Source organism: Lodderomyces elongisporus, chromosome 3 (assembly GCF_030384665.1).
Source record: "Lodderomyces elongisporus chromosome 3, complete sequence".
In the NCBI taxonomy this organism is placed as follows: domain Eukaryota; kingdom Fungi; phylum Ascomycota; class Pichiomycetes; order Serinales; family Debaryomycetaceae; genus Lodderomyces; species Lodderomyces elongisporus.
Genome location: NC_083675.1, coordinates 274137 through 298230, shown reverse-complemented (window position 1 = coordinate 298230; position 24094 = coordinate 274137). Strand labels below are relative to the sequence as shown.

The following is a 24094-nucleotide window of genomic DNA, read 5'->3' as shown; positions in this document are numbered from 1 at the left end:
TAAAGATTGGGTAAAAGTTTCCAATTCTATTAATCTAGCTAAATCAAAACTTTACAATTTATATATATTAACTAATCTATCAAACACCTCCTTTGGTAAGATTTCGCAGAACCCGTTTTGAGAATCATCGACACTTGTCAGGTGGATCATCTTGCGTTCCATCTCGCTTCTCTCTTTCTGCTGCATCATGTTTCCGTATTCATAGAGTGCATAGATCATATCCTCCTCTCCAACAATCATTCGTTTGTTGCTCAGCCTATCATCGTAGATGAGTCTGCTGAGGTCATGCAAGATGTTTGCTGTTAATCCCCATACGTCGTATACTTTTTCATTTGTGTCTTCAAGTTTCCTTGAACCCAATCTCCCCCAAGAAGAAAGGTTTTGTTTAGTTGAAGGTTCTCGACTCAGCTTCTTAACAACAACTTGTGTATTTGAGTCACCTCGTTTTGGACTCGATGCTCTCGATCTAAATGATGGAGGTGTAACGCTTTCCTTATCCTCGGAGTCCAACTCTGAGCCTAATATATCATCTTCCTCCAGTTGCGATAAGTCCTTGATATCCTTTAGCCAATCGATTTCATTTTCATTATTTTGCAAAAACATATAGGACCTCAAGTCCCATGGAATACCTCCCCATTTCACCTTGTATGAGACTCTCTCAATTGATTCCATGGGTTTTTCGTCTATTGTTGGGTATAGAAAATCTCGCAATGGACACGAAAATATCGATGAGCTCTCTCCAGGGTTTAACGCCAAGTTCAACTTCAATGCTATTGTGTTTTCAATATCTGTTTCGTCCTGGTTGGAGCTATTGTTGTTGTTGTCGAATTTCATAAAGCCAACACATGGTCGAACACAAGAGAATGTTCGTGATAAATAGCTTGGCAACAATGTCAAATGCTCAATTGTTATGCCTAATTTCGCCAAACTTTCGTCATCTGAGGAAAGGCCAATCTCCTCGTGCATTTCTCTTCGACTCACTTGCCATTCTGACTCCAGTGCATCATCTGCCTTACCTCCAGGCAATGCTACATGGCCTGGAAAGTTGCGTAGTTTTGATGATCTCTTTGTGAGGAGGACTCGTAATTCGCCCTTTTTGCCTAGAAAGAGGAGAATGAATACTGCTGATCGACGTGAGACGGGTACACGGTGCCAGACAGAAACTGTAGTGTTTTGTCCTTCATTGGTGCGAGCAGACGAAGAGTAGTAGGTTGGCGCTGTGTAGTTGCGTAACTTGTCGAGCTGTGCTTCTGTTGATACCATAGTTTGAATCTGGGTCTTATTTTTGTTGTTGTTGTTGTTGTTGCTAAAAGTGGAGGGAAATGTAGCACCAGTGATGTTCAGTTGTCTGTGGGGAAGTCGAGGGAGGTTGTGTTTGATGTTGTAATTTGGGTACTTGAATTCTTTGTACTGTTTAGGTATTCTGGTTGTGAGTAGTCTTTTGGGTGTGGCTCTTATCATATGAACTAGCAGCTAAATACTATGCCAGTAAAAGGGTTTTTTTTTTTCCTCTTCTTCTATCGTTTGACAAAAGTGGAAGGACTAGTGCAACTAACGAACAATGCTGATAACACCTCTGTGTGTGTGGGAGTGTATGCGGGAGTGTGTGTGTGTGTATATGTGTATATGTGTGTTCTATTAATATGTATATCAATAGTGGTGAGTGAATTGTAGGCTGAACCCGCGGTTGCAACAATCTCTTGACAATTTTTATTCAATCTTTTCTTTTTCTTCCTTTGCTTGACTTGATTCAATGATTTTCTTTTTTTCTTTTCTTTCTTTTTACCTTTTATCCGGAACTATTTCCAAAAAAAGAAATTAAAGAAGAAGAGCCGCACAACAGCCACTGCAAAAACGAATATTGAAAAAAGAAGACCAAGAAGAAGAAACAAATATGTTTCATCTCTTTTCTACAATCTAATGGACTGAACAAGATTAATATATACTTTACTCTCTCTCTTCTTTTTTCTTCTTCTTTTTCTTTCTTTTCTGGTTCTGCTTCATTTACTTTTCCTTTGGTATCAATTACTTTTTTTTTCTCGTTTTTTTGGGTGGAAATGAAGTAGGAGGGGGGACGGGGGACAGGGGAAAGGGAGAGGGGGTCATTTTTCGTATTTCCGTTTTGATAAATAATACTTGAATCAAGGTGCAAATGTCAAACTATCTCTCTCAATCTGTTTCTTCCCCTCTTTTCCCCTCCCCCCCCCCCACCATGAATAAGAAAAATAGAGAAATAAAGAGAAAGCCAAAAACAAACAATTGTTGGACATAAACCAAATGAGGGGTACATTGGTTCCTTATATGTGTCCTCCTTCCATCTTAGCCAAAGAAACTTACAAAGAAGAACTCAAAGCAAACCCAAAACAAAAAGTATTGCAAGAAAATTTGAATTTTTATAAACAGCGCCGTATCTGTAAAAGGTCGTATATTATTATTAAGCATTCTTTCTCTTTCTCTTTCTCTTTCTCTCTACTACTACTACTACTACAACAACTTTTTGGCTTTGTCCTTAAATTTTGATCTCTTTCTAATTGAACTTGATCTAAGTGACTCATTGTTTTTGCCGAGGAGATTGTAGAAGCTTACTAAATATTCAGCTTCAAAATGGAGGGGAGGGGTAGAATAAACAACTAAAGTATTCAATAGAAATTTCAAAAGATAGAGCATCTATATATAGATAAGTGTCACGTGATTTATTATATGAATATATATATATGAATGTATCGAACAATAACATAACTTGTTTCAGTTAAAGCAGACTATTGACCTCTAGGATAAGCTCGAGGGTCAAGCTTATACAATCTGTTTTTATTATAGTCCATCAGAGTTTACTTTGACTCTATTTTTGGTAATGTAGTGAAACAGCAAAACAATTCAAGGAACAAGTTATACTACCATGCTTCAAAGTGTATGTCCTTTTCCTAGTACACAATTTGTATCTGGTGTATTACTTATGTAATGTTGTATAGCAGCATGAATAATGATGTATAGGAGTAGGAGAAAACAATATACCATCTGGTTGCAAACTGTACAAACGCGTGGTTTACTAATGCCGGCACTGTTTCTTTGTGTTGGCCATATTAATCACCATATTTTTTCTTTTTTTCAAACAGGGCCATCCATTACAAGGATAATGTTCTCTTAGTTATGCAAAGTTGAATTTAGTGAAAATCAAGAAAGGAAGAAAATAATGAAGGACAACAACATAAGATGGTTTTGTTTGGTTTGAAAAGCTGGAAGATAAAAAAAAAACGAAAAGAGAAAGGTAAACAAAGGTATCGATACTCTTTCTTCAAGAAGCATGCATAGGTGGCTCATGAGTAAGAAATAAAAGGATCACTAATATTGAATACATTTAGTGTTGTTGCTGCAAAAGACATACAGTGTATGTGTATGACTCTCTTTCGCTCTTTCTCTCTCTCTCTCACCATATATAAACCTCGTGCAATCCACTATTGCTAAATAAGAAATGTTCATGTCTCTGTTCCATATAGCACATGTCGAGTTCTTTACTTTAAATACAGATTCCCACTAAGTAGTTTTAGAGCAGATGTAACATTGTAGAGGTCTTATATTCTATTGTGTTCCAGACTCCATACTCAGTACACAGTTTTTCAGTCTATTCTATTTTTGTATTCTCTCTCTCTCTTTCTTTTCTTTTTCTTTTTGCCGTCTGACTTACCACACTGTTTATACCTCATCGCACATGTATGATGACGTTTCAATGCAAAAAAAAAAAAAACTTTTTATTTGTGTTTTTTTAGGCGACTAATCGATCAAGAGTAAAAGGATTACTCAACACACAATAGGAACAGTTGATTACGAGCCGGTTCTATTATTAGTATACGTCAAACGACAAAGGAAAAGAAAAGAAAAGGGAGAAGATCGGGTATTTTGTAGTTGTGTTTCTTTGAAGAAAAGAATAAAAAATAAAGAATAAAAACAATCCAACAAAGAAACAAACGAACAAACGAACAAACAAGGAAGGAATGAAGAAAAGACATTGGAATGTTTATGCGGTTGTGGGGTCGGAGAAAGAGAGTGTGTGTGGGGAGATACTAGAAGAAAACAAGGGATGGCCATGCTTATGACATAGCCAATGTCATAATCAAAATCATGTTTAAATGGTGACAGGTTTGCTGTACAGCTAAGCCATGGTTGATGCTTACTTCCGCATACTGCCGTTTGGTGCCGTTTATCGGTTCTATACTTTTTTTGTATCAATCAACAAAAGGTCCACTTTACTTTTCAAAAAAAAAAAATTGTGATTTTTCTTTCTTTCGTCCTTCTGATTTTTTCGACACTGTATAGAATATGTGTATATGTAGACTTTGGAAAACACTCAAGTATACTCTCAGTGCCACAGAAGAGTTCATTCTCCATTCCCCAATTCTTCAAGCGAAATGACAAAACTAATATATGACCAATTAAGCCTCTGGGATGGAATTCATGATAAGATGGCAGGTTCTGGCTAGACCGGAAATAAAAGTAGGAAACCCATCACTCCCCAAAAGGGGGCTTTGTTCGGGCACAAAATGAAAGAATGAAAAAAAAAGAAAAAAAAGAAATTTAGTCCGATATTTTTTTCTCGGATATTTTTCTTCCATTTGTTAACTTTAAAATTTTATTTTCAAAAACACAGAACCATACAGATAGAAACTAAAAGTGACTATAAAAAGGTTACAAATGCTACAAAAAAAACTCTATGGGATTAGATGCATTGCACATATACAGGTATTCTCTTTAGTTGTTGTTTTTTTTTTTTTGTTCTGTTCTTGTTTTGTTGTTTTGCGTCTTTTCCCGGATGGTTATGGCTTGGCTACAAAGACTGCTGACCCAAATGTAATGTGGCCTTGTGTTTTATTGTTTTGTTTTGTTTTGTTTTCCTTTTTTTAATTTTTTAATTTTTATAATCTTTTTTAGTTTTCGAATCTCACAAGTTTATGAAATGATAGGCAGAGTCCAAATTACTCTATCAGCTCCTTCCTTTAAATATAATCACTTATACCCGTTCCTTTTCTTTCATATATAATATCTAAATTCCACTTCCCTTCCTTCTTTTTTTTTGGACGTATAAACTCCAAAAGATCAAACTTATTCACACCGAAAGAAAAAATTTCAAGAAATAATAGAGGAAATTGATAAACGGAAAAAAAGGGGGGAAAAGAAAGAAAGACCATCAAAAATTTATCATATCAGTCCGATTTGTTTTCTCTAAATTTTAATTTCCTTTCTTTTTATTGACTTGTTCCTTACTAGACACTAGGGATGTTTGTTCAACACTTTATATACATCCTCCTATCCGTGGCTTCCATAGCCTCAGCTTGGTCACCCACAGACTCTTATGCACCAGGAAAAGTGGATTGTCCCTCCGATGTGGATCTCGTGCGTGTTGCCGACCGTATCTCCGATGAGGAAGAGTCCTGGTTGGAAGGAAGAGATGGCGTGACACAGGACCTCATTGTTGAGTTTTTACAAAATGCAAATATGTCAGACTTTGATGCCGAGAGCTACGTCAAGGGCTTGAACCAAAGCTTACACATTGGATTGGCATTCTCCGGCGGTGGGTACCGTGCCATGTTGAATGGTGCAGGACAATTGAGTGCTTTGGACTCAAGAACCAAGGGAAATAAAAGTTCCGATGCGCAAGGTTTGGGTGGATTGTTGCAAGCAAGCACCTACCTTGCCGGATTATCTGGTGGTAGTTGGCTTGTGGGGTCAATTGTTATGAACAACTTTACCTCAGTACAAGACATTATAGACAAGAATGAGATTTGGGACTTGAGCCACTCAATTATGAATTATGGTGGTATCAATGTTATCAAAACCTATGAATACTACAAGGGCATTTCAGACGATTTGGATGCAAAGAAGGATGCCGGTTTCGAATTGACATTGACCGATGCCTGGGGCAGAGGCTTGTCTCATCAGTTCTTTTCGACTTTGAACGACTCTGGTGCATCCATGACTTTTAGTAGTTTACAAGATTGGGATGTGTTTACAGAATACAAGATGCCATTTCCCATCTTTGTTAGTGACACTAGAGCGCCAAACACTCAGATTATCAGCTTGAACTCGAGTTTGAATGAATTTAACCCATTTGAAATTGGAAGTTGGGATTCAAGTATCTACCAATTCAGTAAGATCAAGTACTTGGGATCAGAGGTTGAAGACGGAGAAGCAAATGGTACATGTTATGCAGGTTTCGACAATGCCGGGTTTGTTATGGGTACATCATCCACTTTGTTTAATCAATTCATTTTGCAAATCAACACCACCTCGTTATCATCAACTGTCAAGTCTATTATCACTTCGTTTTTAAAAGATTTCTCCAAAGATGAAAACGATGTTGCCATTTACGAGCCAAACCCATTCTACGACACCGATGTTGGAACATCAGAACACATTGCGCAAAACGAGACATACACCTTGGTTGATGGTGGTGAAGATGGACAAAATATCCCACTTTGGCCATTGTTCCAACCTACTCGTGATGTTGACGTTGTTTTTGCATTTGACAACTCGGCAGACACGGATGAGTCGTGGCCCAATGGTACTTCTTTAGTTATGTCGTACGAGAGACAATTTGTCGATGCCGGAAACAGCACCATCTTCCCATACGTGCCTGATCAACAATCATTCATCAACTTGAACTTGTCTGCAAAACCAACCTTTTTTGGTTGTGACGCCAAGAATCTTTCGTCATTGGTGCAAAATGACCAAACAAGCGTTTATGATACTCCACTCTTGGTATACATTGCCAACCGTCCATTCAGTTATTGGACAAACACTTCAACATTCAAGATGAAGTATGATACTTCTGAGCGTAATTCGATTATCCAAAATGGGTTTGAAGTTGCTTCTCGTTACAACTTGACCCTTGACCCTGAATGGCCAGCATGTGTTGGTTGTGCCATCATTAGAAGATCACAAGAACGTAATGGGGAAGAACAAAGTGAACAATGTAAGCAATGTTTTGAAAGATATTGTTGGGATGGAAGCTTGGATACCACGACAAACGAAGACAGAATCAATTTCACTTCGGAAGGTACTACAAGCGATTCTGAATCATTAAAGACCAGTGAGGGATCAAGTTTGGTGAGCAAGTTGAGCTGGTCCGTGTGGTTTAGTTTATTGGCTGCATTGTGTATGTTCCTGTTCTGAATAGAGTAAATAAAGTAGCTATAAGAGGTTTTTGTTTAGTTTCAACCTCGCTATCTAATTTCATTATAATTTTGAAAGAATATGGTAAATGGAAAAATAAATGTACATTAATAATCAATTTTCAGTACTAGGTGGATATCGATCAAAAGAAAAAACACTGAAAAAAAAGGAAAACAAAATAGACAAAAATGGAATTCTCCTTCCTTTGCGTTTCCTTTTCACTCTTTGACCTCAATCTTTGACCTCAATCTTTGTCCTCAATCTTTGTTCTCAATCTTTGTCCTCAATCTCTCTCATAAATCCGTATCTTTGCGGGTATTGGTTTTGTGACTCTTCATTTGTTTTTTTCTTTTGCCTCAATTTGGTAGTAATTGTGATGGTGGTGGGGGAGGCAGTGAAGTGGGGGGGGGTTGACAGAGGAAAAATGCGCAAACAAAAATAAATATTAAATAAATAAAAAAATAAAAAAATAAAAAAATAAGGGTGCAACTTTAGCTGAAACTATTCAAAAAAGCAATCAAAGAGAATCTAAAACATTGGGATGGTGGATATTCAACGCTTTTAAACTGTAGAGTTTGGGGATAATTATATATATAAATAAAAAAAGACCAGGGTTTAGACAGCCGTGTTATCCATTTCATAACCATGCTATTTCCACAACCTCCTATATAAGCTATCAAATTTTGCTCCTTCCTCCGCCCCTCAAGAAATTTTCATATATATTTGTTCCTTATATTTAATTTATTATTTTCATCATTCAAGTGTATATTTGCAAACCTTCTTCTCAGGACAGGTAGATACAATCTAGATTTTACAATCACCAGCCTTTTAAAAGGAAAGAAAAGAAAAATTTCATTATTGCGTTGGCATATTCCTGGAGTTGGCTTAAAGAGCGGTTACGCGTAATTTCATAACCAAATCATTCAGTGCAAGGCATACTCTCCGCAAAGAACTTGCAGTAAACAATTGTATATACATATAACATATATATACTTATAATATATATATATATATATATATAATCAAATGTCTCGTTTGTTCAGGAGCAAATCGGTTGGCGAGAAAGCTGAATCCTTTCATGCAGTGGAAGGAGAAGTCAACCCCACATCAGACTCGTCCTCCTCGACATTTGAATTGTTCACAGAAGAAGATGCAGACAAATCGTACCTTGCTAAATCCAAATTAGTCGCAGATGCCATCCAGGAGATAGGGTTTGGCAAGTATCAAATTGGATTATTTTTTGTTGCTGGGTTTGGATGGTTCAGCGATAATGCATGGCCCGTTGCAACTTCACTTATACTCCCTCGAATGATTGAGGTTAATGGTGTGCACTCACCCGCAGGAAAAGGACCTTACCTTACACTTGCACAGAACCTTGGCTTGTTGGCTGGCGCATTGTTCTGGTCTCTATCATCAGACATTATTGGGCGCCGATGGGCTTTCAATTTGACTTTCTTGATAACCGGTATATGGGCAGTAGTTGCTGGTTCTTCCCCAAACTTTGCTGCAACTGGTATATTTGTTTCCTTTTGGTCTTTTGGTGTTGGCGGGAACTTACCTGTGGATTCTGCCATTTTCCTCGAAGCGTTACCAGCCAGTCACCAATGGTTGCTCACAGTGATGTCGGGGTGGTGGGCATTGGGTCAAATAGTTGCTAATTTGATTTCTTGGGGATTAATTGGTAATTATTCGTGCACAGATTTAACAAACTGCCAAAAGGGGGATAATTGGGGGTGGCGGTATTTCTTATTTGCGCTTGGTGGCTTAACATTGCTCATGTTTGCTGCCCGATTTGCATTTAGAGTGTTTGAATCACCAAGATTCTACTTGGCAAGGGGCCAAGATGCAAAGGCAGTTGAGACATTAAACAAAATTGCAAGAATAAATGGGAAAACCAATACTTTGACATTGCACGATTTTGAAGCAATCGACTTAAAGTACAGCGAGGCTGTAGGTGGCGATGAATATGAGAATAAGAATGAGAATGAGAATGGAGCTAAAGGTGCAATGCCAGAGAGCTCTACTAGAAAAAATAAACTCATTGAGGAGAAACTCAAGAGATACAATCTTTCCCATGTACGACAATGTTTTGGTTCCAAGAAATTGGCAGTCTCAAACTCGCTTATCATCTTTACGTGGGGCTTGATTGGATTAGCATTCCCTTTGTATAACGCCTTTTTGCCCTACTATTTGGAGACACGCGGTGATGCAAACAAACCACTAAGCGTTCATGATACATACCGAAACACCTTAATTGTATCTGTATTGGGCATTCCTGGGGCAATAATAGCTGGTTTCTTGGTCGAGCTCCGTATTGGCAGAAAAGGAACACTTTCAGTATCCTTGCTACTCACCGGAGTCATGCTATTTGCATCTACGACAGCAAGAACAAGTAATGCTAATCTCGGATGGAACTGTATGTTTTCATTTTTTTCGAACATTGCTTATGGAGTTCTTTACGCATATACACCTGAATGTTGTTTTGCTCAAATAAGGGGTACAATGGTAGGATTGGCTGCATCCTTCAATCGAATTATGGGTGTTTTTGCACCCATCATTGCAATTTACGCCGATTTGACTACTTCGGCTCCTATTTTTGTTTCAGGGGCATTGTTTTTATTGTCCGGTCTTTTAGTCTTGTGTTTTCCCTATGAGCCTAGAGGAAAAAGCTGTTTATAGAAGGAAAGAGAAAATAAAAATTAAAAAAAAAAAAGAGAGAGAGAGATAATAAAGAGAAACATTTTCATCTTAGAATTTATAATTAGAAAAGAATATAATAATATCAATGACAGTGATATTAATCAAAGTCTCCATCTGTTTATTGAATAAGACAATTGAGTGTTGACTCGACATTTTATACTTAATATCTGGGTTAGTTTATTTATTTTATTTTTTTAGCTCTCCGGATAGATTGTCCGCAAGGTTTTCTTGTCCCAATCCGGTATGTAAATCCCTTCCCTCTTTGATTACAAAGATCGCAACTCAAAGTTTTTGAGTTTTGCACCTTGACATCACACAAAACAAACTGCTCCGTAATACATAGGTATATATATATATATATATATATGTTCATATATCCATAATTTGAACATCTTAATTTTTGCTAATTCCATCTTGGTTTAAGCTCAATTGCCACTAATTTTTTTTGTCCTTACATACAATCAATTTACAAACAAAGTGTCCACAATGTCGTTCAAGACCAACTCCTCTATAACCCAATTCGGCGGTCAATTGCTCAAATTGACCCATGAGTCAAAAGTTACCAAGACCCCAATGAATGTGAATGTGTTCATCCCACCGGCACAAACCAAAAAGACACCAGTGTTGGTCTACCTTTCGGGATTAACGTGCACACCAGACAATGCCACTGAGAAATCATTTTTCGCCTACTTTGCTGCCAAGTATGGGTTTGCCTTAGTATTTCCTGATACTTCACCACGTGGCGCTAACATCAAAGGAGAAGACGACTCTTGGGATTTTGGAACAGGTGCCGGATTCTATGTTGATGCTACACAATCTCCCTGGTCCGAAAACTATAGAATGTATAGCTATGTTCATGGAGAATTACAGGATGAGTTGGCCAAGGCGTATCCTGAATTGGATTTCGATAACGTTTCCATCACTGGCCATTCTATGGGTGGAATGGGTGCGCTCGTTGGATTCTTGAGACAAGCTAGACCATATAAATCAGTTAGTGCGTTCTCACCTATTTCTAACCCAAGCGTGGTGCAATGGGGAGAAAAGAATTTTGGAAACTATCTTGGTGAAGAAGACAAGACCAAGTGGGCACAATATGATCCTACAGAATTGATTAAAAGCTATAAAGGTGATGATAGTACATCTATCTTGATCCACCAAGGATTAAATGATAACTTTTACGAGAACCAATTAAAACCAGAGAATTTGGTTGAAGCAGGAAAAGGCTACAAGGGAGGTATCGATTTGAGATTGGTGGATGGTTATGACCACTCATACTTCTTTATTAGTACATTTGTTGAAGAACACGCCAAACACCATGCAAAGTATTTGGGATTATGAATTATTGCGGTGGAACCGAATAAACAAGGGAAGCTGAGTAAATTGTAAAGATTTTGAGGTTCTTCTAGCTATCATATTTAGTTATCCAAGTTGAATACCAGCTGGTTTTTTTGGTATCATCTTTGTGTATAGACTCTGCTAATTTAGCCAATTTTGTTGAGCTATTGCTAATGTCATCTGCTATGCTTTCTACTTCATCTGAAATCTCACCATTCATCATGAGCTCTACAATGAGTTTGTCGATACTGGTGACCAAGCTTTTCTGGATGTCATATATCTTATCTATTTGATTGGAAGCGGTTGTTTTCGGAAGTGATTTCTTGAATGATGCCAACAATAATCTGACCAATTCAATTTTTTTCTGCCACTTTTTTGCATATGCCGAAAGTTCATCATTGTCCGACAATCCTGTTTCGCTAGACTTCTCTTCTTCCTTCTCCAGTTCATATCCTGTGCTACTCGGTACTTTTCCTTTCACATCATCATATTCTGCTATTGCTGCTGCTTCTTCTTCCTCTTCTTCTTCTTCTTCATCATCATCATCATCACTGAACCCAAATGGGTCGCCCATATCCTCTGGATTCTCTGCCCATTCCACAAACTCTTCAAATCCATCATCGATCAAGTCTATACTCTGTTTCACCTTCAGCGTGAGCAAACCTAAAGCACCCTCGCTTAATAGTTTAGAGAGTGAATCACAATTACTCCATATTTTACCAACGTAAACTAATCTACCTTCTCCGTTTCCATTTCCATTTCCATTTCCATTTCCATTTTCCACACCACTGCTTTCATTCTCACTCTCACTTTTGCTTTGTTTGCTTTCTCCCTCATTTTTCTCCGCTGCTTCGTATATCAGTAATAGTTCTTTTGCCAACTCGTGATTTGATTCAATCAATTGCGCTACTTGTGTAACAATCTCATCGTAGTATAATTGTGAGATATCCTGCAGTTTGAGCTGAGCAATAAGCGAGACTGTGAGTATAAGTGACTCAGAAAGTTTTTCGAGTGTGGAATATGCAGTTGCTGGTTCTTTCTTTAATCTCTCTGGCTCGAATATTATTCCAACTTTGGTAGTATGTGCTCGGAGGAGCTTGACAAGACTGGAAAGTTCATTTAATGGTTTGGCAACCGATGCTGCACGGACTTGAGAGATTTTCTCAGAATTTAGACTCACAATCCAGAATTGCGTTGCATCCCGAAACGATACGATGAGTGCTTCAATATCCTTGGTAGTCATTGATAATAGTGATAACGGTGATGGTAGTGGAAGTAGTGGTGGTAGTGATGGTAGTGATGGCGGTGGTGGTGGTGGTCTTTGTAATAAAAAGCGGTGATGATGATCAATAAAAAAAATGTTTTTTTTCTTCTCAAACATGCACCCGAGATCTATTGGTATCGAAAAACGCTTTGCGATATATTTATATGTGTATGTATTCGTATATATATGTGTATATACATGTATATTTCTTCTTACCTTTTTTTTTTCATTCTCTCTGGCTCTCTTTCTTTTCAAACTCTTGACATAGTATAAAGTGTTTATTTACGAGTGTCACATAGCAAAGATACTTAATGAAAGTGTGCTACTGCTATGCACTAGAATCCGTTACCTTGCAAGTCGGTACCAGCGAATAGATTTATTAAAAAAGAGGCGTATTCTGGTACAGTGTTTCTGGATCTGACAACGCTATGATTGTAGTACAGTTCTCAAGTTTAAGGAACAAGTTATCTCATTCAACTCGTAAGTTAAAAAATTCGGTGAAGTCGTCATTCCTGCCAAATATCTACAAAATTGCGTTATAATTGTTATGACCGTAATATATATATATGTGTATATATATATGACATGAATCTAAGATGCGACTTTTGTCTGCTAATTATATTCTACAGTTTACACCAGAAATAAGTGAATTGTCAAACGATCCTAATTTTGAGCCTGATATGCGTTTCGTTTGAGTCGCTATGTGACAACGAGGCTATCTGCACAATAAAAATTGCTTAAAACCTATCAAACACTTGCAATCACCATTCGTCATCTTCATCATCACTGTGAGCAACTTTTTCTTTTCTCTTGCTCAATGCTGCAGATAAAGCATCTGCAAGACTACCAGGCGGAGCACCTCCGCCACCAGATGCGCCGCCAGTTGGCTGCGTAGATACGGGTTCGCCTCTAGCTTCTTGCAACAAAACACTAGGTTTATCTAATTGTGACTTATCTGTCTTCTTTAATGCGCCAATGCCCGCGCCTCTGATCGAAGCCAAAAGTGCATCTCTACCTGCATCTCCAGTTGCCTCAGGAAGAGAACCACCATTGGACATCGGTGCAGCACCTGTAGACATGGTAGGTGGTGGTGGAGGAGCTGGAGGAGCCGATCCAGTAGACATGGCAGGAGGCGGCGGTGGTGGTGGAGGTGGTGGAACTGCTCCACCTCCTGCTGACATAGACTGTGGTAATGGAGGTGGGGGTGGTGCTGATTGTGATGGCTGTGTTTGAGCTTGTGTTTGTGTTTGTGTTTGTGTTGGGAATGAATTTGGTATTGGAGCTGGGACTTGAGTTTGCTGTGGTAATGCTTGTGCCGGTCTCGTAGGGGGCGGCGGAGACGTAAATTGGCCAGGTCTTGGAGGTGGAGGTGGGGATGTCAATCCTGGTTGGTTTGGATTTTGAGTCTGAATTGGTATAGCGACTTGAGGACGTTGGTGCAATGGAGGTGGTGTTGAATGAGCTGTCTGTTGTTGTTGCTGCTGCTGCTGGTGTTGTTGCTGTATAGCTGACGATCTTGATGGTGGCGGTGGTGGTGCTGGACCTCTTGAACCTCTTGCTGGAGGTGGCGGTGGTGGTGGTCCTGCACCTCCCGTCTTCATAGGTGTGAGACCAGCATTTCGCGGAGGTGGTGCTGGTGATCCAGAGTTTGACATACCTGCTCTTGGAGGTGGGGGTGGTGCACCACCACGAGATGGTGGTGCTGGAGGACCTTGATTCGTTTGCTGTGGTGTTTGATATGCCTGTGGAGCTTGCTGTGCTGGATTTGGAACAAAAGGAGGAGGAACTGCAAAAGGTTTGCGAGTTTGAGCTGGTTGTGAAGTTGCTGCAGAGTGTGGTGCCGAAGTAGTAGTAGGTTGTGGGTTAAACAGTGGTGCTGCAGAGGGTGGTGCTGGTAGAGGTCTCTCGGTGTTGGTAGAGGAAGAAGTTTGCGATGCAGCTCTTTGCGGAAGCTTATCCATCGGCGGAACTCTAAAAACGGGTTTGAATTTGGCAGGTTCATTTCCAGCCTCATTCTCAGGATCTGGTGTTTCAGTAGATGGTGACATTGATGAATGTGACTCTGGTGTTGAATGACCATAACCTGATGATGCTATATTTGATATACCTGGTGCACCTGGTGCGGGCGAAGATGATGATGGTGTCTGAGTTGGTGGTGCAGGCGGTGGAGCCTTCTTGTGCTTTGTAAATGACGCATGCTCTGTGGTAGTGGTGGTCGTGGTTGATGCTGATGAAGATGCTGGTGCTTCATTATTGAGAGCTCTTTCATGTGCAGACTGGTATTTTCTCGGCACTGGAGGCTCTAACCCTACTAGTGGACCACCTTGTTGAGCAATATAATCCTTAATAAACTGCCTATTATCCACAATCATGTCTTCGGTTATACCAGCAGCCTCCAACTCTGCGTAAAGAGATCTCCATTCGGGTGGAGGTACGTCATCATAGTACAATACTCCTTTTGCACGCCTTTGTCTTTGTGCTGTGTTCACATCCATAAACTCGCCTCGAGGTCCTGGTGCGTTATGTGTTTTGGGGCCAACTTTCTCTTTCAAAGCTATTGCATTTTTATTCTTCACTGTGGCACTCGAGCCGTGTTTTTGACGTGTTGTAACTCGTTTGTGGAAGTGTGTTGCATCATTAGTATCCTCAAACAAAAGACCAACTAAACAGTCTTCGATTTCAAAAGTGTGAAAGAATTTTCTATCCTGGTTGTATTCGAAATTGACATACAATTCTTGATCCCAAATGACTCCTCGGTGACCTGTTATATCAACCATCTTGAGAAAAAAAGTGTGGCCAACCAAATCGTCTACGAGGGCAATTGCTCCCATTAGACCAGTAAAAACCCATTTCGTAGGGTCTGGATAAGCAATGTAGAGTCTGGCAACGGTCGCATCAATCACCTTGTTACTTGTCTTTGGCACCGCCCTTTTTATCTTTTCTTTATCCTGCGTTGTAAGTATACCCATTGCTTCTGAAAAATTTTACTGGAAATCAGATGCTGTGTATATGAATGTCTATATAAATGTGTATGTTGGTATGTAATTATGTATTTATGTACTTATGTATTTATGTATTTATGTGTATATATACATTTATTTTTTTATAAAGTTGTACTCAATTGATAGCAAGCAGTACTGTTGGTAATGATAATTTCCAATTCGCTTCAATTAGTTGGAGTAAGTAAGTGCGGGTTGCATTTTCAAAGTGTGTGTTCGCTACAAACACAATCTCTCAAGTGTGCGCAAAAACGACAACCAAAAGAAAAAGAACAAGAAGAAAAAAAAAACCCTATTAGTACAGAAAAATTACAAACGCTCATAAATCTCATCACATTCTCCTCCCACATTTAATCAACAAAATCGCTATAGTGTATCATGTCTGGTCGTCAAGGTGGTAAAGCAAAGCCTTTAAAGGCTCCAAAGAAGAAGCAAGTTGAGGATGATGAGGATGATGCAGCATTCAAAGCTAAGCAAAGAGCAGATGCAGCTGCAAAGAAAGCAATGGCGGAGAAAGCAAAGAAAGGTGGACCTTTAGTTGGAGGTGGTATCAAAAAGAGTGGAAAGAAATAAATAAACTTTCTACAAAGAGATTTACAATGGTGAGGACAAAATATGTTGGAGGAAATGACTTGTTGAAACCAATTTTTTTTATTATTATTGCTGAAAGTGATTTGACACACATATTTGGAGATTTTCTTAATGGTGGTTATTTACCAACCTGTGAGGATACTTTTACTATTTGGAATTTCAGATATAATAGATAAAAAATTTTTAAAAAAATTGGAGAGAGAAAACCAGAGAAAATGTTTAAAAAAGAGTTGATCTCAACCTTATGAAATGAGTTTGTATTGTATTTTGTTTCTAGTAAACTCTGGGTTTTAGCATAAATGAATGTGACTTTACGTGGGTTTGTGTCTGTGTCTGTGTCTATGTCTGTATCCGTATCTGTTTGTCTGTTCTTTTGTTCATTTGCTTTACTTTTTTTGTTCTACTTCTTCAATCTTCAATTTGACAAACTGTGCAACTTCATCTCTATATCTTTGATGAGAAGCCTATTTTTTTCTTCATTTTTAACATACGTACTGGTTTTTTCTACCTTGCCCCCCCCCCCCCCCCTTGCGCTTCTCCGCTACGACAAATAAACCAAATGCTTAATCCTAGCCAAGTTATACTCAAGAAATGGTGTCAAAAAAATAAAAGCAAAGCTCGAAATTTTTCAAAGCATATTTCTAATTGCTAAAATAAAGAAAAAAAGGAGAAAGAGAGAAAATGTAAAAAAAATATAACCGACCAGAGTGAGGATCGAACTCACGATCTTGAGATTAACAGTCTCACGCCTTAACCAGCTTGGCCATCCAGTCTTGAAAACAACTGAGCCAGATGCTTCAAGTTGTTGATGAAAAAACATCGCCGTTTAACTGATAATGAATGCTAGCGAAAAAAGCATAATGGAAAAAAATTCTTAAATAAATAATTTTATATATGTAGACACATATTTGATTTGAAGTTTCGCAAAAGCCAATTCAAGCATAGTCTTTAAGTTGACACTCTATACGTAATTAGAGAAACAAAAACAAGTCTAACATATTGTTTCATACTTATAACTAAGTACTGGTTCAAGTTTATATCATGGTTCGGTATCAAAGTTTGGAATTTGTAATTTCTTGGTTCATTTTTTGCTTTTTTTTGAATTAAAACAATTCAAAGAAGAAAGAAAAAATAATTGTACAACAAATCGCATGAAGCAGGGAACCAAACGAAAAAAGAAAGCAAAAAGTGTGTGCATTAATATGGGTAAAAACTATGTAATTTTCTACTTTAATAAGTCATGAGAAAAAGCATTTGATATATAATAAAGTAATGATTCATTGTGAGGAAGATTTGAGATAAATGGCTAAAGATAAAAAGCAAATTAAGCATATAATGCCCTACACTTTTTCAAATAGACAAGTAAGTATGAATAACGGTACACATCCAACTGCCAACGTTTAGCCTTCCTAGTTCAGTTGGTTAGAACGTCTGTCTCATAATTGTCCGCAATGTGAGCCATCAGGAGGTCGTGAGTTCGATCCTCACGGAGGGCATTCCCCATTTTTTTTACTATTCGAAATGATATCATATATTCAAAGATTATGGTTTTTTTTCTTTTTTTATTTTTATTTTTTCTTGTTATAGATTCCTTCTGCAATCCCAGTGCCAACACTTTTAATTTGGTTGATGAGGGTATATACAAATACAATAAGACGGTTTATCTAACCACTTGTCAAACATTCATTCTTTCTATTCTTTTATTCTTTTTTTTTTTGTTTATTTGCAAAACTAAGAGAAAGTAACAAACACTCAACCAAAATTTTGTAAATAAATTTTTTGTAGAAGGCGCGCGATATTTCTTTGTGCTTGCGGTCATCAAACAACACGCACACAAAGACGTCTTGCGAGGGAAACGAATAAATAAATAAATAAATAAATAAAGAAAAAGAAAACAAAAAAGAAAAACAAATAGAGAAAACAAGTTATTAGAGAATTTTTTTTAAAAAAGAGAGTTCAAGTTCAAAAGTTAGTGTTTGTGTGTGGTTAGAGTGGGTAAGTGAGGCTCAGACTGCCATTTTGTAAACAACATCATCTTGTGATCTTTGGGTACTTCAGTGAAATAAGTTACCACCATCAACACCGCTAAAATCACTACTCCAGGCTACTACCACTACAACCATTTCTCCACGTTTTGGATGGCCCAAATAAGTGATGCCTTACGATAACATGGTCAATGGGCCTATCAGATCCATGGGATCTAAAGAATCAAAAGATATACACAACACGATTAAACGCATATCTCCAAATAGCTCAAACTCCACCAAACGAGCGTTTGAAGAAGACCCGACAACGACGTTTTTACCACCATCACTCAGCTCGTATAGTATAGCCTCGCTAAATGTTAGAAACAGGTCTCTTGGCTTTTTCACTGCCAGTTTGTCCTCAACAGCAGCTACAGCAGCAGCTACAGGAGCAGCTACAGGAGCAGCTATAGGAGCTACAGGGATTTATGAAAAAGATTTACCCACCTCAAACTCTGAAAACACCAGTATCAAAGACAAGATACGTGCACATTTCTCTGGCAGCAATCAATCGACATTAAACACAGACTTTGCTTCGATGCAACCTACATTACAACACACACGTGCATCAATTGATGAAGGAGAAAACCATTCTAGTCCCGCATCCAACTCTTTACTCAATACGAGCAAGGCGGATAACAGTTTTCTGAAAATCAAGAGAAGGCGAATGTTTGGTAAGAAATTGGGATCTCCCAAACGAGCAACAGGAGATGAGGTTAAACCGCAAGAAAAGATGGATTTAGATAAAATACCGGTGATGGAATTGGAGATGCCAATCGACAATAATGTGAAGGTAGAATCACCAAGTGATCCCACAATTGATGAGCTTGTCATTCGTCGACGAGTTGAAGAAAGAAGAGAAAAAGAACGCTTGGAAAAAGAGAAATTGGAGAAGGAAAGATTGGAGCAACAACGACAATTGGAGAGAGAAAAGGAAGAGCAACAGAGAGCAGAGCTCGTTCGCATGGAACAACATCGAATAGAGTTGCGACGATTGGAATTGGAGGAAGAGGCTCGAGAACGTGCAAGATTACATCAGCTAAGGGAGAAAGAATTCTTTGAACAGCGCAAAAAAGAACAACAAAGATCTGATATGAAATTGCAACCATCTGAACAAATGGGACAGGGAAACCGCTTTTCAAATAACAAAAAGGATACATTTCTTCCATTAAAATCACCGTTCAAGGATAAACGAGTGCCATTGTCTGATGTATCACCAAATGTGTTTAGAAAACCCAAATTGCCTAAAGCTGTGGTACGGCACGACACACGACAAGAGGCACCCCATGCACAACAAAGACAGCAGCATCTACAACAACAACAACAACAGTCAGCGCACCAAGAACCACGCTCTCAACTCGAAATCCAACCATTGAAGGATCAACACAAATACAATGCGCCACCAACCAATAACACCATGGAAGAAGAAGTCAACAACAATGCTGCTACTACTACTACTACTACTACTGCATCAGAGAGGAAGCGAACAGTGCAAATAAATGGCAAATACTATGAAAAATTAGAACTACTAGGACGCGGGGGCTCTTCGAAAGTTTACAGAATCAAATCGGTTGCAGATGGTCGACAATATGCATTAAAAAAAGTTACTTTGAATCAATTTGAAAACATGAATAGTTTCAAGGGCGAGATTGACTTGTTGTTGAAATTGAGACACTCGAAAAGAGTAGTCAAGCTTGTTGACCATGCAGTGTTTACTTCTTCCATATATCTCATCATGGAACGAGGTGATATTGACCTCGCGATATTGTTTCAGAATAGGATCAGTGCAAAATTACCTTTGGACATCCATTTCGTCAAATACCATATCCACGAAATGTTCAAGTGTGTAGAGGATGTCCACAATGCAGGCATTGTGCACAGTGATTTGAAACCAGCAAATTTCCTCATGGTTAAAGGTGTGTTGAAGATTATAGATTTTGGTATTGCCAATGCTGTCCCCGACCATACCGTGAATATCTACCGCGAATCACAAATAGGAACACCAAACTACATGGCACCCGAGGCTCTTGTCGAGGCAAACTTAGTTGGTGCCAAGAACACGACATGGAAAGTAGGAAGACCTTCTGACGTTTGGTCTTGTGGATGTATATTGTACCAATTCATCTATGGCAAACCTCCGTATGCAGCGTATTCTGGAACTCAAAGAGTGATGGCGATAATGAACCCCCAGGTAAAAATCCAGTACCCAGCAATGGGGATGGGAGATGTCAAAGTACCCACAAGTGCAATCCAATTGATGAAGAATTGTCTTGCTCGAGATCCAGGAGACAGATGGACAATTGAACAGTGCTTGTCCAGCGATTTCTTTTGTCCCAAGGTTGTTAACGAGACTGTGGTGGCTAAAATAGTACACGAGAGCATTAATTTTGGGTTCAACAAACGTGTTCATGGAGAAGGAATGTCCACGGACGACTACGATGCAATGGTAGACGACATCATCAAACAAATAGAAGCATGTAATTGCTAACACTGTATTATACACATATACTTATATATATATATATAAATGTAAATGTAAATTTATCGATAGATGAAAAAAAAAATGATATGATCTACAGTTTTTTGAAAATGAGAAGTTTGTTATTCCCTAGTCTTTGGCAAAATCTTTTTTTTTTTTATCTTTTCTTTTCCCTTTCCCTTCCTTAACGTGGCCCTAATTTTTCCAAAACCCGAGGTCCTTGCTCTTCCCATTCCTGTTTTGAGATCCACATGTGGTCTTTGTCTGCCATGATGTTGGCCAAAACAGCACCTCCGATAAACACCATGTGCTTCCTCCTTGGTGGATCTTCAATTCTTACCTTAAACTTGTCCAATCTCGAAGCATCCCCATGCAACACTTTTGTTAACCATAGTTGTTTCAACTCTTTTTCCAATCTCGATGGCAAACCTGGGTACATTGAAGAACCACCAGACAAGACAATAGCCTTGTACAATGAGGACCTGACGTCCACATCAGCTGCTTGGATTGTATTAAACAAAGTCTCACCAACACCGGGTTGCTCTACATCCACCAAGTGTGGCTGGAACAAACATTCTGGTGCTTCAAAACGTTCACTACCAACTTTAATCACTCTTCCATCTGGTAACTCATAAGACTCGACTAAAGTTGTAGTTTCAGTAGCCAACTTGGCGTCAAAGGCCAAGTCATAACTAACATAACATAACTTCTCCTTGATTTGACGCACAGTTTCAAAATCAGCAGTTCTGTTGAAAGCATAACCCCGGCGGAACAATAAGTTGATCAAGTGTCTAGTGACATCTCTTCCTGCAACGTCCAATCTCCTTGTCAAGTGATTCAAAACAACGGATTCATAGACAGGGACAATATGCGTAACACCATCACCTGAATCAACCACAACTCCTGAGCTCAAACCTTGCGCATACAATGCTAGCACTGCCTGGATCGCAACATAAACTCCGCCAAATCCGTATTTCTCAAACATAACCTGACACATCATTTCTCTATTTTTCAATGGGTTCATTGGTGGTTCTGTAAGTAAAATCTTTTGACCCACAGGGTTAATCTTCATCTTGTCAAAAAATGCATGATCCCATAAATGTTCCATATCTTCCCAATTCTTGATTATACCATTCTCCATTGGGTAGTTGATTTGCAAAAGGGATCGTACTTGGCTCGCCTCAGAACCACACATTATGTCCTTAATTTCTACGTCATCCGGCACAAGAATGTTACGTTCTTCTGCTCGCAAGATTGGACGTCCAACCATCGAAGGAAACGTATAGTCGGGAAAATTGGTACCTGCTCGTCCAATCTTGACGAATCCTGTACCTTGATCGAGCACTAAATAAGATTTGTTAGTCATTTTTTTCGAGCTAAATTTATATACATATATACATATATGTTGTATCTTACATACCAATTGGAGTTGACATTTTTGAAATTCGATTAGTGCTGCTATTCTGTTCTATTTTATAGTATTAATAATTGTTGTTTTTGTTGTAGTAGTAATGGTGACAGTGGTGACAGTAGTAATAGTGATAGTGATGATGGTGATGATGATGGTTTATGTTGTATTGTTTGCTGTTGGTAGTGGTAGTGGTAGTGGTAGTGGTGGTGAAGGTTGGGAACAAACTGTTTAATCTCGATTGTTAATCGTCGGAATTAATCCCGACCGAGTGAATAATGCGAACAAGAAAAGGTATTACTAGATACTACTACTAAATATACCCACGCAGTAAATAATAGTTGCTACCATATGGGCTGCAAACATATAACACTGCCCTTCTACAATTAACCAAAAAAAAAATATATGGGAGTCTTTTGAATAAATTTTCGAAGCCAACTTCGCTTCATTTTCTGATTTTTTTATTATTATTTGATTTGTGTTCTATCAATAATCTAAACTAAGAGCTTATATGCAAATGTCAAGTAAGATGTATGACTCTTGATCTCAGGCTCTACTTTAGTCACATCTATCCATTCATACCCAGCATCACCCTCCTTCACCTTTGCGCTCTTCTTCACAGACAAAAACCCGTTTTCCTGCACCTTGGCCATCTTGTCCGGCACAACACCTGCTCTTAAACTCTCGATTCCGTGTTTTTTCCTCTGCTGTATGTCCCTAATCCTATTAATGGCACTATGCACGTCTCGTTTCATCTCTTTTCTAGCTTCCCATCTTTTCGCGGCAACTTCAACCATTTCAATGCTAGTCCACCCATTTTCTTCCAATGCAGTTACTGTTTTCTCCACTTGTTCAAAACACGGCGAAAAGCAACATATAGCAGCTCTTTTGTGTTTGGAAATCACGGAGTCAAGGTGTGGGATTGCATCCCACGGCGAGGGCAAGTCCAAGAATATAGCATCTCCATTAATCTCTTCAAAAGATCCTTCATCTCCATTCTTTATTTGAAACCCATCTTTACAAACATCGCGATGCGTTATAGTGATGTTTTGGAAGCCGTGCTCCTCTAATTCTTTCTTGGCCTCGAGGTATCTAGGTTCGTGAAACTCAAAGGTGAAAACTTTTCCCTGTTCTGCCACTGTCCTTGCAAATGCGTGGGTGAACGATGCAGATCCTGTTCCTGCTTCAATCACTCTTGAGCCTGGTTTCACATTCATTCGTTGAACAATGTATGAGGAATCAGGAGTATAAACTATTTGTGTCCTATGCGGTAATGATAAAGTCCACATTTCAGGTGTCGGATTAAGTAAATGAATGAAACCATACCCCTTTGCGCCGCTGATTTGAGAACCATACGGCACTCCAATCATTGCATCATGGTGATAATGCCCAAATTTTGTTTGCAATGTTTCTCCCTTGGTGATTGTTATGGGTTTTATTGTTGATCTATTGATGAATGCAAGCACAAGATCACCCTCCTCTATAATTGTTTTGAAGCCTGTAAATGACATTGCTTATCTTGTTTTGTTTTGTTTTATAATTTGTTTCGTTTTTTTTTTTCAAATTTTTTATTTCTGTATTTCGTTAAAAAGAAGAAACGAAGTTTTGCCTTGTTGAACTACAGAATATATGGTAATGCTGCTAGATGGTTGTTCTAGGTGCTTATTTTAAATGCTAATTTTGGGTGCTGGTTTTCGTCTTCGATTTGGTTTCGGGTGTGGTTGTTGTGTGATAGTGATGCTTTTACGATGGTCGATGAGATATACATACTTTTTTTTTTTTTTTCGTCCCTTAAACCAATATCCAAATTCTCAAGAACACCAAAGCTAAAGCACTTTGATTTCGCAGCGAAATTATACTCCCACAAAAAATAATGAGTGCTATTGATAATACAAATAATCCTGTTTCCCTTTAACATAAAATAACATTTTAAATTTGGTACATGTATATCCTTCCTAAACAACACAACTTGATTGCTTCTGTATCCTGATTAAAACTTTTTCTTTGAACTCTTTTTTCCCTCACAATGTAAGAGGTATGAAATAATATTAATCATTTGAACTTCATTCTCAGTCTACACAAATTGCTTGGTACTTTTTACGCCAAAAACAGGCAAAAAAACCAAAAAAA

The 24094-nt window shown here is 38.5% G+C and overlaps 10 protein-coding genes and 2 non-coding genes across 12 annotated transcripts; 6 read left to right on the top strand and 6 right to left on the bottom strand. All coding sequences in view use genetic code 12, as the record gives it.

Moving 5' to 3' along the window:
* Positions 1-51: 51 nt before the first annotated feature.
* On the bottom strand, positions 52-1461 carry PCD1 (8-oxo-dGTP diphosphatase; the record flags this gene model as incomplete). The annotated part of the gene is made up of 1 exon (XM_001523457.2): positions 52-1461. One exon carries the CDS (start codon positions 1459-1461, stop codon positions 52-54), a length of 1410 nt encoding a protein of 469 aa, XP_001523507.2.
* Positions 1462-4314: 2853 nt separating this feature from the next.
* PLB1 (Lysophospholipase 1) lies at positions 4315-7164 on the top strand (the record flags this gene model as incomplete). The annotated part of the gene is made up of 3 exons (XM_001523456.2): positions 4315-4318; positions 5200-5207; positions 5260-7164. The coding sequence occupies 3 exons, from the start codon at positions 4315-4317 to the stop codon at positions 7162-7164; spliced, it is 1917 nt and encodes a 638-aa protein (XP_001523506.2).
* Positions 7165-8190: 1026 nt separating this feature from the next.
* Positions 8191-9843, top strand: PVL30_002446 (uncharacterized protein; the record flags this gene model as incomplete). Its single annotated transcript, XM_001523455.1, has 1 exon — positions 8191-9843. One exon carries the CDS (start codon positions 8191-8193, stop codon positions 9841-9843), a length of 1653 nt encoding a protein of 550 aa, XP_001523505.1.
* Positions 9844-10350: 507 nt separating this feature from the next.
* PVL30_002445 (uncharacterized protein) lies at positions 10351-11202 on the top strand (the record flags this gene model as incomplete). Its single annotated transcript, XM_001523454.1, has 1 exon — positions 10351-11202. The coding sequence occupies one exon, from the start codon at positions 10351-10353 to the stop codon at positions 11200-11202; it is 852 nt and encodes a 283-aa protein (XP_001523504.1).
* Positions 11203-11266: 64 nt separating this feature from the next.
* PVL30_002444 (uncharacterized protein) lies at positions 11267-12442 on the bottom strand (the record flags this gene model as incomplete). Its single annotated transcript, XM_001523453.2, has 1 exon — positions 11267-12442. The coding sequence occupies one exon, from the start codon at positions 12440-12442 to the stop codon at positions 11267-11269; it is 1176 nt and encodes a 391-aa protein (XP_001523503.2).
* Positions 12443-13224: 782 nt separating this feature from the next.
* Positions 13225-15432, bottom strand: PVL30_002443 (uncharacterized protein; the record flags this gene model as incomplete). The annotated part of the gene is made up of 1 exon (XM_001523452.1): positions 13225-15432. One exon carries the CDS (start codon positions 15430-15432, stop codon positions 13225-13227), a length of 2208 nt encoding a protein of 735 aa, XP_001523502.2.
* Positions 15433-15840: 408 nt separating this feature from the next.
* PVL30_002442 (uncharacterized protein) lies at positions 15841-16035 on the top strand (the record flags this gene model as incomplete). The annotated part of the gene is made up of 1 exon (XM_001523451.1): positions 15841-16035. One exon carries the CDS (start codon positions 15841-15843, stop codon positions 16033-16035), a length of 195 nt encoding a protein of 64 aa, XP_001523501.1.
* A 717-nt stretch (positions 16036-16752) lies between these two features.
* On the bottom strand, positions 16753-16826 carry PVL30_002441. The gene has a single exon. It is a non-coding gene; the product is annotated as a tRNA-Asn (tRNA).
* Positions 16827-17456: 630 nt separating this feature from the next.
* On the top strand, positions 17457-17549 carry PVL30_002440. Its single transcript has one exon. It is a non-coding gene; the product is annotated as a tRNA-Met (tRNA).
* Positions 17550-18222: 673 nt separating this feature from the next.
* MPS1 (Serine/threonine kinase mps1) lies at positions 18223-20565 on the top strand (the record flags this gene model as incomplete). Its single annotated transcript, XM_001523450.2, has 1 exon — positions 18223-20565. The coding sequence occupies one exon, from the start codon at positions 18223-18225 to the stop codon at positions 20563-20565; it is 2343 nt and encodes a 780-aa protein (XP_001523500.2).
* Positions 20566-20740: 175 nt separating this feature from the next.
* On the bottom strand, positions 20741-21992 carry ARP2 (Arp2/3 complex subunit, actin nucleation center; the record flags this gene model as incomplete). The annotated part of the gene is made up of 2 exons (XM_001523449.2): positions 20741-21900; positions 21977-21992. 2 exons carry the CDS (start codon positions 21990-21992, stop codon positions 20741-20743), a joined length of 1176 nt encoding a protein of 391 aa, XP_001523499.2.
* A 466-nt stretch (positions 21993-22458) lies between these two features.
* TRM61 (tRNA (adenine-N(1)-)-methyltransferase catalytic subunit trm61) lies at positions 22459-23475 on the bottom strand (the record flags this gene model as incomplete). Its single annotated transcript, XM_001523448.1, has 1 exon — positions 22459-23475. The coding sequence occupies one exon, from the start codon at positions 23473-23475 to the stop codon at positions 22459-22461; it is 1017 nt and encodes a 338-aa protein (XP_001523498.1).
* Between the last annotated feature and the right edge of the window lie 619 nt (positions 23476-24094).